This window comes from Lynx rufus, unplaced genomic scaffold (assembly GCF_022079265.1).
Source record: "Lynx rufus isolate CCGP_SWC_20201006 ecotype Redwood Valley unplaced genomic scaffold, mLynRuf1.p SCAF_11, whole genome shotgun sequence".
NCBI lineage: Eukaryota > Metazoa > Chordata > Mammalia > Carnivora > Felidae > Lynx > Lynx rufus.
The window spans coordinates 35,614,215-35,627,906 of NW_025814825.1; the positions used below are offsets into that span (position 1 = coordinate 35,614,215).

Sequence of the window (13,692 nt, forward strand, 5' to 3'; positions counted from 1 at the left end):
TCTTACCATTTACTCACACTTTTCATCTCTTTAAACACAGAACCTAGAAGAGAAAAGCATTGTTCAAGATGACAAAGAGGTGACCTTGAGCTCAGAGGAGGAGAGTTTCTTTGTTCAAGTGCACGATGTTTCTCCAGAGCAACCTCGAACGGTCATCAAAGCACCCCGTGTCAGCACCGCACAGGACGTCATTCAGCAGGTGATACCCTCTCCCTTGTTTGCCTCAGTCAGCTCCTCAGTGTAAATCACTAGGACAAATCTGATGTCAGCTCATTTTATGAGTGAAGTTCTAGAACAATAGGGATCTGAAGAGGGAGAGTGTGCCTCTTACAGTTGGAAAATACTAGTTCATTCCTTCAGCAGACACTCACCTAGTATCTACCATGAGTCTGGCTCTCTGTGAAGTGTTGATAACAGATTGAGGTAGGAACTCCACAAAGTAGTAATTTTATTGCCCCAGACATGCCTAAGCCAATCCTAAAGACTGTCTCTCAAAGATCCTACAGAAGACATGCTGGAGGCCTTCTCTGGCCCTTTCCCTCCTCTAAGTCATACTTCTTGGTGCACATGGTTTCAGAGAACTATACTTCCTTCCTTCAAGCTTTGTAATGGTTTGTGTTTATTAAACACCCATTTGAGAAGTGGTATAGCATAATGGTTAACAGCACAGAAGACTCTAGATCAAATTACTCCAGGTTCAAACCCCAGCTCTACTTTTTAAAAAATTTTTTAAACTTATTAATTTTTAAAATTTACATCCAAATTAGTTAACATATAGCGCAGTAATGATTTCAGGAGAATTTAGTGACTCATCACTTACATATAACACCCAGTGCTTATCCCAACAAGTGTTCTCCTTAATGCCTCTTGCCCAATTAGCCCATTCCCCCACCCACAACCCTTCCAGTAACCCTTGGTTTGTTCTCCATATTTACGAGTCTCTTACGTTTTGTCCCCCTCCTTGTTTTTATATGATTTTTGCTTCCCTTCCCTTATGTTCATCTGTTTTGTCTCTTGAAGTCCTCATGAGTGAAGTCATGTATTTGTCTTTCTCTAATTTTGCTGAGCATAATATCCTCTAGTTCCATCCATGTTGTTGCAAATGGCAAGATTTCATTCTTTTTGATTGCCAGGTAATATTCCATTGTGTGTGTGTGTGTGTGTGTGTGTGTGTGTGTGTGTGTACACATCACATCTTCTTTATCCATTCATTCATCAATGGACATTTGGGCTCTTTCTATATTTTCGCTATTGTTGATAGTGCTGCTCTACACATTGGGGTGTATGTGCCCCTGTGAAACAGCACTCTGGTATCCTTTGGATAAATACCCGGTAGTGCAATTGACCCCAGCTCTAGTTCTTAGTGCCTCAGCTACAGTAGTGTGCTGGTAAACTGGCTCTCTTAAGGAAAAACAAAAAAGCTCCAACTGATTTTTTGTGTTTGCCAGTTTCTGTTGTGTGGATGTTCCCACCATGTCTGATTTCACTGGCCCATTCCAGTTGGCTCCAGCACACTGTTTACCATGTGCTAAGTTACTACATAGATAACGTGGAGATAGTATAATAGTACTTTCCACCCAGAGTTGTTGTGACAGTGAAGTCAGTAAGTATCGGTAATGTGTATAATGCTCAGCACATGGCAAACACTATAGTGTTATTTGCTATTGTTGCATGATTATGTGGTTAATAATTGCCTCCTTAATAGAGTTTGAACTCCAAGAAAGCCCAGACATATGGGGGTTTTTTTGTTCATCTTTATCTCTCCAAAGGATAGTACTGTATCTGGGACACAGGAAGCCCTCACTAAACATTTGATGACTAAATAAACATGTAAGCGAAAGATGATCTCGTACTAAATGAGAAGTGAGGCCAGGTAAATAACTAAAATGCCTTCAACATCCAAGACACTGAGATGAAGAAGCAGCCTGGTGGGACAGAAAGGCTTCTGAAGGTCATGATTCTGTCTCTCATTGTCTGTGTGACCTTCATGTCTATGAGCTTTGGTGCATGTAGAAAATCCAGTTAAAGTCCTTATTCTAGCACTTATTAGTTGTGCATCCTTCGGAATCTGCTTACCCTTCATACATTTAAGCTTCCTTGTCTGAAAATGGGGTAATACCTAAATCATGGTCTGTTGTGAAGCTTTATCAGGTAATGCAAGAAAGCACGTTACAAGCTATAAGTACACAGATGTAAAATGAGGAATGATATGAGGCCATCTGAAAGATCCCTTCCTTCTCTAAACGTCTGTGACATTTTCCCCACCTTCAAGTCTCATTCAGAATGAATGCAAGTGTTGGAGATACTGTGTCTGTATTCAGTTGACTGTAAGTTTTTTTTAATGTTTATTTATTTTTGAGAGAGAGAGACAGAGTATGAGCAGGGGAAGGGCAGAGGGAGAGGGAGACACAGAACCCGAAGCAGGCTCCAGGCTCTGAGCTGTCAGCACAGAGCCCGACGCGAGGCTCAAACTCACGGACCATAAGATCATGACCTGAGCTGAAGTCAGACGCTTAACCAGCTGAGCCACCCAGGCGCCCCTGTTGACTGTAATTTATCTTTCAGACCTTATGCAAAGCAAAGTATTCCTACAGCATCCTGAGCAATCCCAACCCAAGTGACTATGTGCTTTTGGAAGAGGTGGTAAAAGACACGACCAAGAAGTCTTCCACCCCAAAGTCCTCCCAGCGGGTCCTTTTGGATCAGGAGTGTGTGTTTCAAGCCCAAAGCAAGTGGAAAGGGGCAGGAAAATTCATCCTTAAGCTAAAGGAGCAGGTGCAGGTAAAGTTCAAAGTTCTTTTGCTCTCTTCACAAAGTATTTGCTATTCACAGCTCCACGGTAATCAAATTTGGGAGTTCGTGAAATCTTGAAGAAAGTTCCTGAGCCAAAGGATATAGTTGGGAGAAAATCATTTGGCTTCATTTTCACTATGTGAAAAGAAAGGTAGTCCCTACCACCCCTCCATGGGTAAGCAGTCCTGAAAGGGGTGTCCCTCAGCACTTCTTCCCAAAGCTCTACTTACTGGAGAGGAAGAGGAAAGGGTTCTAGGATAGCATGTCATGTGACTGAGGATCCCGGCTTTAACATACCAATGGAAGGTTCTTTTTTTTCCCACAGGCATCTCGAGAAGACAAAAGGAAAGGCATTTCTTTTGCAAGTGAATTTAAGAAGTTCACCAAGTCAACTAAACAACCCCGAGGACTCGCATCACCTTCTCAGGTCTTGGCCTCAGAAGGTGTCCAAAACAAGGAGGAGAAACCTATGGGCAGCTTGTCCTCCAGTGACACCATGGACTATCGACAATAACCAAGGTTGGCACGTTTTACCCAGGTAGACTTGAATCATCACACTATTCTGAAACGGGGACCAACTACTGTGTAAGGCCCAGTAGGAGGATGTCCCCTGAAGGCAGATAGGAATGGTACCTAAAAACAGGAAAAGACCTCTGCAGATTTATGTATAACATTTATAACTTTAGACTGCTGGGTTTGTAGATGGCCAGACGAAGGCCCCGAGAGGACAACCCACTTGCCCGACCTACTACATCAGCCTTATTTCATCAGACATAGAACTGCCTTAATTATTGCTCACGGTCCTGGACATTCTCAAAGGACTTCTGTGGGTCATTCAGCTCTTATTCCTTTGGATTTCTAGTTTCAGGTCCGTTTTAAGGTTTGATTTAGCCTCAACAACCTCACCTTGGTCTGCCTCAATTAAAACATTAAAAACCTGGCATCCAGGATGCGATGGTTAAAAAGAAAGCAAAATAACATAACAGCCTCTGTCTTGAAACTGCAGTAAATTAAGCCTTTGGTTGTCCGCCCACTGCTTGGCATTTACAGAGTAAACTTAGTTCTATCTTAAAACAAATTACCGTATATGGAACCCAAATTAAAAAGAAAAAAAGAACTTGAGGAAACCAGATTTTTTTTTCTTTTAGTTTGTTAATGAACCCAGGAATTAAAGCCCAGTTTTTGCCTGTGTCACTGTAGTTGTAAAATGAGACCGACGGCATAGTGAAGGCATTGCTGCTTACTTATACTGTAGAGGTTGATCGTCTGTCTTTATCACAATTAGGAATTTCTTATATTAAATTGGAGCTCACAATTAAAGACTTTATTGATACCTTTTGACAGGACCTAATTTGATTTATAATAGCACAAAAGAAGGCTCAATACACTGAGCCCGTATTTCTACATTTAAGAAGCTCTTAAAATAACCAGTGCCCCACACAACGCGTGCAAAGCTCTTCCAAAACAGCCAGGGCCAAACACAGGGAACACCCTCCTTCAGAATATCTGCGTATCCAGCTATTCTGAGGTTTGTTTAGGTTCTGTATGGAAAGGATCATCAGAAGGAACTCTCAGAACTACAGCAGCAAATCCCCATCAAATAGCATCGGACAATAGTGAATACACACAGAATGGCAAAGCCCTGACCTATGCCAGACTGAGAATGTTCAACACTCATTTTCTGTTGCGATACATCTGGAATCCTAATTTTTAAAAGTTCCAGGGGTGGGGTGCCTGGGCAACTCAGTTGATTAAGCGGCTGACTCTTGATTTCAGCTCAGGTCATGATCTCATGGTTCATGAAATCAAGCCCCACGTCAGGCTCTGCATTGACAACACAGAGTCTGCTTGGGATTCTCTCTCTCCCTCTCTCTGCACCTCCCCTGATGATGCACTCATAAAAAAATTTTTTTTTAAAGTTCCAGGGGCCTCTGGCTGGCACAGTTGGTGAAGCGCCCGACTCTTGATCTTGGGGCCGTGAGTTTGAGCCCCACGTTAGGCACAGAGATTACAATTAATCGATCAACACATACATACATACATTAAAAGTCCCAGACTCACTTTCTTTTTTGCCCCAGGACACTAAGACAACAGTGCCTTCTCCAAAAGCCAAGTGAGCTTTAGGACTAAGCATCAATGTTGAGCCTCCACAGCTGTTTAGAAGATGGCTTACCTTGGTAGTGGGTCTGTGAGCGTGACACTAAGGACAGTAATTAAAACCTAAAATATTGTTTTCCATGTTTAGCATCAAATAAATCATAGATGTGATGCTATACACACCCCTTATAACCTCCACAGTGACAGTGGAATTATGCTCTGCACAATGGAGCCCTCACTGTGCCACAAGATTACAAGAAGTACATCGGAATATAGCTCCACTGGAAATCTGACTTAAAAAGAATAAGCTTGCTATAATGAGCATTATTAGGAGTAGGGGTGGGGGGTGATTTAGAGGTATGCCTTTGGACTATATTTTTCTGTAGCAAGCAAAATCATTGAGTTGACCTCAGCTTTACCTAAACTTGGGGAAGCTTCTCTTTAAAAACATCCATGGGTGCATCTATGGGAATATGTATCTCATGTTATAAACTCCTTTACAAATGGTCTCATGAGAAGAGACTTTTTGTGCTCGCAAGAAGACAAGTGTAGTGTTTTTGCTGCTTTCTGAGAACATAAGGTTTCATCATGTTACTTGTTCTAAAATTTTCACCCCTGAAGTTTTAAGAGTTACCCCTTAATAATTTCCACAATTATATACCTTACTCATATCTGAAATAATGCAGAGTTGAAGGACTTCCCCCTTGTAAAAAAGTTGAAATTTATTTGATTGTGATTACAAAAATCTTTCTAAAGAATGTGGTGTTCGGAACAGAAATAGGCTCATGTTCCACCACCCAGGAGCATCATGTTATGACACTGTGAGTTTATAGCAAATAGTCTCTCCTCCAAAACCAGCCACCAAAGCTGTGGGTTTCTGTCGGTTGAATAACACTAAACCCTTGCTACACTGCAAATGTTTCTGTTCCTGCATTTTAAATATACTAACAAAGCTATGTATACAACTTTACAGGTGAAGACCTTTTGGTAAGAAGTTAAAGTCAAGAGTGAACATGGTGGAAACAAATACAATTTGCTTATTTTCATTAGACTTAAACTGGAAATTGAGGATTTCTGAACCGAAGCCTTCTTGACACATGATGTGAGGCCCATGCTGAGGACAAGCAAAATGGCAAGGGCTACCTACCAACCAATTCCTGATGAATGCAACAATGCAGCCCAGGAGATTGCCACTTTGCAAATGTCAGCAGTTGGGAAAAAAACATTGCTAAGCTCGCAATAACTGACTTAGAACAAGGGTCAGCAAACTTTGTCCATAAAGGGCCAGATGGTAAACATTTTAGGCTTTATGGGCCATATGGTCTCTGTAGCAATTACTCAGCTCGCCTGTTACAGTGCAAAAGCAGCCATAGATGATCTATACGTGAATGAGCATGGCTGTATTCCAATGAAACTATTTACAGACACTGAAATCACAATTTCACATAATTTTCACATCACAAATAATCCTCTTTGGGGTTTTTTCCAATCAGTTAAAAATGTAAAAGCTATTCTTAGTTCAAGAGCCATACAAACACTGGCGGCAGGCTAGATCTGGCCCAGGGCCATAGTTTGCTGACCTGACTTAGAAAACTGGCAACAAGAGCCACAGAGGTCTGAAAACAAGCGAGGTTAGTCATACAGTTCATGGCGGACAATTGGAAGCTTTAGGGCATTGCGAGTGTAAATATGTCCTGTAAGATTCATCACAAAGTAATTTGATTTAGTTTCTATATTGTGCACCATAGTGGACTCTTCTTTACCATTTCTTTTTACATACAGAATGATGTTGGGTTTTTTTTAAGTTTATTGCTTATGTATTATTCACAGATTATTCCACTTTTGGTTTTCACAAATTGAATTTAGAATGATGTACAAATTAGTATCTTCTGAGCTGTGACATCTTAACAAAATATTTAACATTTCTTAAAGTAAAAGTAGACTGAGTTGGTGTTCAAATTTATTTATTTTGCAAGGTTTGTACTGACACTGTACTTATATATTTATTATACATCGCTTTCTTGATATTGCTTATAGATTTAGAAGTATTAGTGGTTCTAGCTCACTATTTGAAGACAAATCTCCTAAAAAAAAAAAAAAAGAAAAAAAGTATGCTCTGAATATCTGACATGGGCCAGAATTTCATGCAAAAAAAAAAGCTTCATTTTCATTTCTAATTGAAGAGCTATTGATCCAAGTCATAATTGCCACTCAAGGTAAATTATCTTTAAAATCTTACTGCATAAAACTATAACGTAAGTATAAAAGATTTTTACTCTCAGTATGAAGCAAATTATGACTTTTAAAATGCAATGTGTGCCCCTCTGAAGCAAAATCCAAATTTTATCTTTCTGCTGATATTAAAATTTTTTCTTCAAATTATAAAACAAAGTCCTAACCTTTTGAGAAGTTCTTTTTATGCCAATTGTAAAAATGAGTAACATGGTCCCCAGTTCTTTGCATACTCTAAAATCAGAAGTGTTTAAAGTATACCACACAGGGGCGCCTTGGGTGGCTCAGTCAGTTCAGCATCTGCCTTTGGCTCAGGTCATGTTCTCACGGGTTGTGACTTCGAGCCCCACATTAGGCTCCATGCTGACAGTGCAGAGCTTGTTTGGGATTCTCTCCCTCTCCCCTCTCTCTGCCCCTTCCCTACTTGCTCACACACTCTCTCTCTCTCTCAAAATAAATAAAAACAAACTTAAAAAAATCACACCATACAGCTTTCACATTATTGGAAGTTCGTACTCAAAGCCTTAATGCTAGAGCAGTGACCACTTGCTTGTCGACAGAATTCAGGCTATTCCAGTTTGATGGAGTTTGCACAGTGCTACAGGTTTCTTTTCAAATAATCTATAATACACAGTACTGCCCATTAAAAAAAAAAAAAACATTCCAGAAACACGTTATCATGCTTCTATAAATCTGGCATCTTTTCTTCTGGTTTGGCATACCGTGTATTGCAAACTGAATTACTGGCCTAACTGGCTAGAGTCAAAATGAAAACCCATGCAGAGATGAGATGACTGGTCTCTCTAGGTTTTATCACTTGGCCTTGATTCTAAGCTCCAGCCCCACCTCACCCCCATCTTTAACATAGTTCATTTGGCTGCAGAACAGAATCGGCAACTTCCTGAGACTGAAGTGAGACCATGTCTCACAAGTGAACATATTGCCTATACTGAACCCTACTTGATTGTTCAGTTCCTTTTGAGGTGAAAGCACATCCTCTATTTGAGTCTTTGGGACTTCAGGAAGGACACATTGCTCAAAACGTAAAGCATCTATTCTATTACAACTAACCAAAACAACCTGGTGTTTGCCGAAAATACAAAATTTTCATTTTAGTTTATCTGAACCATAGAATTATGATGGCATACCAAATGAAAGAAATTACCCTATTTAGAATAAATCAAAAATGGCCACCCAGACTGTACCCATTAACACTTCATACTTTCCATACTACTAAAAATCTGGGTAGCAAACTTTTATCAGTAAGTTGATATGGAAAGGAATCTAAATAGGAGCTCCTGGGTGGCTCGGTTAGTTAAGTGGCCAACTTTGGCTCAGGTGGTGATCTCGCGGTATCTGTCTTTGTGGGTTCGAGCCCCAGGTCAGGCTCTGTGCAGACGGCTCAGAGCCTGGAGCCTGCTTCGGATTCTGTGCCTCCCTCTCTCTGCCCCTACCCTGCTCATGCGCGTATGCTCTCTCTCTCTCTCTCAACATAATAAACATTAAAAAGAAAAAAAGAACCTATTTATGCAGGTTAGGTTTATTACAAAGTTTGGAGGAAAAGTATTTGAAGACGCTTCACTAAAAGCAGAGGAACATGAGTTGTGTTACTCTGTATGGTGATGCCAGCTTTACAGAATATACAGAGCTGATGAGAAAGGATTAGGTAAGAATCCAACTTGATCAGTGATGCTGAAAGAAATAGACTAACTTCCTCTCGGTCACCTGTTCATCTGGAATTGGTTGTTTTACAAAATAATAGAAGGTTACATGAGGTTGTTAAGGAAGCCAGGGTAAGTTTGAGGGCAAATTTGTAGGAAATAACAATACTATTTGGGCGGAAAGTGCCCTCTTGAGGGAACCTTCTTTTCATGTCATCCTTTGCAAGTAAGTTATTTATAAATTCTCCAGTTGGGGGTATACAGTTGCAGCTACAAGTGAGTTACAGTGCCTGTTTTTAATTAAAGTTACTTTCTTACAAAGGTCTCCCATCTCAATGGCTACGGAAACACTGGAGGCTCTTTAATGAAGCGGGCCCCCTGCTGCCACACACCCACTCCTTCCTCAAACTACATCTTCCCCTTCCTCTGCTCTTCCCCCCTATCCAGTACCTCTGCAGATCTGTCCTCCTCTGCCTGGACAACCATAGGCCTTGCTTAATTCTGACAAGTAACAGAGATTGCATTCTGCCTGGAAAAAACTGAATTGACTTGCCCACACGATACTCCACAACTCGGCCACACCAAGAGAAGAGTAGGATCTTCCTGGCTGGTGTCGGATCTCCAACTAGGCGGAGTGGGAGGCAGCCCACAGCCTACGTGCTCTCCAGACGGCTGCCTCGGACCCCTCGCAGTTGCTTCTCTTACATGAGCGTCAAAGTAACAAGAGGTGAACACCTGGACCCTCCGGAAAGTTATTAGAAAACAAAGACTGCCTCTTACACCAAGTCCAGCACCCATGATATGGGGCACTGTCAACAATTTATGTGTTCTTGGCCATCTCTAAGTATCAACTTCCTGAAAGGAATCTTTGGCTGATGGCTAAGGATTTGGACATGGGATGACCTGAAATGAGTGTTTTTGAAATACTGACTCTCCATGATTACCAAGCTACTCATTCATATACATCTCTTAGATCCAAAATATACTATGCTCAAGCAGACCATCAAGCAGGTCTCTGAAACCTTTCCTAAGTCTCTGAACTTTGAAATAATTCACTCTGACACTGAATTGGGTAATGTTGCATTTTTTTTCATGTTGTGTGAATGATCTGACTTAACATGCAGGACCATGGAAGACTGAAGCTGTGTCTTACACTCGTTATTATCCCACTTCACTTATAAGTGCTTAGCACAGTGCTAAGCACATAGTAGGTGCTCGATATTGGTCTAGTTAAAAATATATTAAGGCTGTAAGCTTGTTATAGCCTCAGGATGTGTGTGTGTGTGTGTATGTTACTATGATATTTAGTTCTGAAAATGAAACTCATCAACACAGGCCATGAAAGTTTATGCACAAATAGATTTCATTCTCAAATTCATAAAGGGTATTCAAATACTAGATGTGTAATTTTATGGTCCCACTGTGATTCTCTGTATGTGTAACTACAAAGTTAAAAGCATAATACAAGTGTGAAATAGTTCATGAATTTCTACTTCAAAATTGATTTTTCACCTAAACTAGTTTCTCCTGCCAAAGTGAAATATAAATGTATTTGTATATGTTTGGAAAATAAATGATTTGTGACATGCATTGGTCATTTGTGCTCTGATGGGGAAAGACCATGTGGTCATCCAAACATCTATTCATAACGTTTCTGGACTCTGTTTTATATCTAAAATGTGGTTTAAAGGCAAATATTTATATATTAAATTGTACATTTTCATTAAATAATCAAGCCTACAAAAAACACTTTTTAAAATCACATAAGAATATGCTATATATATGTAAACACACACACACGCGCGCGCACGCTGAAAGATAACATGCACTGTTGAGCAGATATCCCCCATTAAGCTGGAATAATAAAGGGAATTTCTATTTTCATTTATTTCATGAGGGAAAAAAAGGGCTTTAAGCTCTAGAAAAAAGGAACTGGCTTCTATAGTTTCAAAGACATAGAAGATCTATTTAATTGGAAATGCTGTACATTTTATTAAATTCTCACATCACAAGAACAGGAAGCAGAAGGGTACCTGGCTGGTTCAGTCAGTAGAGCATACGGCTCTTGATCTCAGGTCCATGAGTTCGAGCCCCATGTTGGGTACAGAGATTGCTTAAATAGAGAGAAAGAAAAGAAAAAAGAAAAGAAAAAAGAAAAAGAAAGAAGGAAGGAAAGAAAAGAAGAGAAAAGAAAGAAAGAAAGAAGGAAGGAACAAACAAACAGGGGCTCCTGGGTGGCTCAGTCAGTTAAGCATCTGACCCTTGATCTCAGCTCAGGTCATGATCTCATGGTTCATGAGACCAAGCCTCACGTCGGGGCTCTGCACTGACAGTGTGGAGCCTGCTTGGGATTCCCTCTCTCCCTCTCTCTCTGCCCCACCCCTCTCACTCTCTCTCTCAAAACAAATTAGGAAGCGGAAAAAAAAAAATAGGAAGCAGAAAAAAGCAGCTGTTTTATTTATTCACAGTAAAGAATATTTATAACCTGGTTGTAATAAAAACTTATTTCAGAGGTCATTCCTAGAATATGACAGTATCTTAGGTAAAATATTGTTTAATTATATTCATAAAGAAGAGGATCGTATCTGTACAAAGGGAGAGGAGGAGCTGGAGGAGGGTAGGAAGAGGAGGAGAGGGTGGAAGAGGAAGAAAAGAAGAAGAAAAGCCCTTCAATAGGCACCATTTATCCTTAAACAGAGTCAAGTCTTAGACTTGGTTTTTCCACCCAGGAGTCCTTCCCCCATCACCCTCCAGAGCACATCAGAAAATGCAAAGAACTTTGAAGAGATTAGAGTCACATTCAAACTTTCATTGCAAGTAGCCATAATGAACACTCTCATTCTTTTTTTAAAAGATCGAATTAGATTACTTCTTGAAGTGTATCATCCAACAAGAGCCAATGAACTTGGTGTCCAATTTCAAACTATTTTCTCTTTTTCTCAAAAATCTTTATAAAAATATACTCATTCAAATATAGAATTCTTATTTTCATCCATAGTGTTCCAAAAAATATATATTTACTTCATTAGAAAGCGTTTTGGTCAGGACGCCCAGGTGATTCAGTCAGATGAGTGTCTAACTCTTGATTTCGGTTCAGGTCATGATCTCATGGGTCTGTGGGATTGAGCCCCACATTGGGCTCTGCACTGACAGCAGGGAGCCTGCTTAGGATTCTCTCTCTCCTTCTCTCTCTGCCCTTCACCTGCTCGCTCACACGCTCTCTCTCTCTCCCCCTCCCAAAATAAATAAACATCAAAAGGAAAAAAAAAAGAGTTTTGGTCATAAAGAGTAGCTGAATGGTATAAAGCAATCTCACGGTCTTGATTTTTCTGCACTCTATGCCCTCATTTTAATCTAGCAACTGTAATTCAATTAAGTTCACTTCAAAGATTTTTTTTTTAACTATAACTTAAGATGTATATTAAGTTTTAAAAAGGCAACATCATTAAGAAACTTCCAAATATGGGGGTAGGGGGCTCTCAATTCTCCTTTCTTAATGACATTTTCAGAATCTGGGCAGAACCCTGTGCCATGCAAAGGGTAACTCTTCCACCTCTGTTAATTTTCTTAGGAAGCTTCCCTTATGTAAAGAGAATGTCCTAAATTAACAATATGTCTCTATGTGCATCTAAACAAACACAAATATGCAAGAAAGCCCATGGGCACTTCACTCTTCTACCTCCGCAGTGATGTTGTCGAATATCTGCTGAAATCCAGAGGCAAGTGAGTAGCAACTTCACTGCAATGTCTTTTGATTAGTTGATTTAAATCTTCATTCAAAAATGCATCCCCTTGTAAAACTTCATCCTGCAAAAATATTAAAAGTAACTCATATTAAAAGTTCTAAAAGCCAAGCTGTGAGCAAAATTAAAAATGGTGACACCTGACCCCAAGCCAACATGTGCCGGGTCTTGGACATCTCCTGTACTGAACAAAACGGTCTCAGGACTGTCTCCACAGAATCCCAACCCCACAGATCCAGCCTACCATCAACTCCTAAACATGAGAGGAAAAAAAAGTACCTATAACACAAGCAAGTTGGAATCAGTTAATAAGAGACATCCTTAGTTTTTATTTCATCTTTTAAAAAAACATGAAAAGTATCACATACCTTCCTTTTGGAACTTGAAGACTGAACAGGAGGATTGAATGTCATTGCAGCCATGCTGTAAGTCTCAAAAAGTTCTGTAGCAGATCTATAATCACAGAAGAAATGTAAAGACATCACCATACCCGTGTAACTTGAAAATAATTAGACTGTACCCAAAGAGAAGCACGCATTATTCTAAACCCATATAGTGAGGGACAACCTAATTTTGCTCTTAAAACCAACAAACTCATGTAAAATAAACCCTAAATTCCCATGTAATGACAATGTTATCCAACTAAATCCACCTCAGAGAGGTCTGGTGTGCATTGAGAAATACAAGGCTGGACAAAAGACAAGGCCGAGCAGAAGACCTCCAGCTCAATGTGATCAAATCCCAACTCAACCACAGTTACGTGAACAATATGCAACTAAGTCATGGGGGTCCAGAGAAGTGAAGCACAGTGTTACCCTCCATTGCTTTCAAACAGCTCAATCTTTCAGTTACTGGCCTAGATTAAATGTCCATACCCATGGCTGTCCATGAATGCTTACTGATTTGGGGTTGGTTTACATTCTCTGAAGGAGATTGGGAAGGGCCTGCAACAGTCACATCCCAAGCTCCACCCTCCAGGGCAAGACCACCAGGAGTCTCCTTTCTCAAGCTTTTGGGATAAACCCACCCTTCGTCTTCCTCCAGAGAAGGACATTTCTGGCACAAATGAGGCAAACGTTCAAAGTCTCTGACAAAAACATGCCATAAAAGGAACATGAATAAGAAAACTGACAAATAATTGTTTTCTCCTTTCTCTCCCTTTTAGA

The 13,692-nt window shown here is 40.2% G+C and overlaps 2 protein-coding genes across 2 annotated transcripts in view; one reads left to right on the top strand and one right to left on the bottom strand.

The window, feature by feature from the left end:
- Positions 1–10,366, top strand: part of PLCE1 (phospholipase C epsilon 1) — a 321,538-nt gene extending 311,172 nt beyond the window's left edge. The window contains exons 30-34 of the mRNA XM_047072225.1: positions 41–199; positions 2,566–2,781; positions 3,119–3,312; positions 5,864–5,877; positions 9,106–10,366. Of these exons, the coding sequence (XP_046928181.1) occupies positions 41–199; positions 2,566–2,781; positions 3,119–3,307 (564 nt within the window). The 3' untranslated portion in view covers positions 3,308–3,312; positions 5,864–5,877; positions 9,106–10,366. The remainder of the gene's footprint in view (positions 1–40; positions 200–2,565; positions 2,782–3,118; positions 3,313–5,863; positions 5,878–9,105) is intronic.
- Positions 10,367–11,983: 1,617 nt separating this feature from the next.
- Positions 11,984–13,692, bottom strand: part of NOC3L (NOC3 like DNA replication regulator) — a 30,494-nt gene continuing 28,785 nt past the window's right edge. The window contains exons 20-21 of the mRNA XM_047073192.1: positions 12,895–12,979; positions 11,984–12,590 (exon numbers count right to left, since the gene is read on the bottom strand). Of these exons, the coding sequence (XP_046929148.1) occupies positions 12,459–12,590; positions 12,895–12,979 (217 nt within the window). The 3' untranslated portion in view covers positions 11,984–12,458. The remainder of the gene's footprint in view (positions 12,591–12,894; positions 12,980–13,692) is intronic.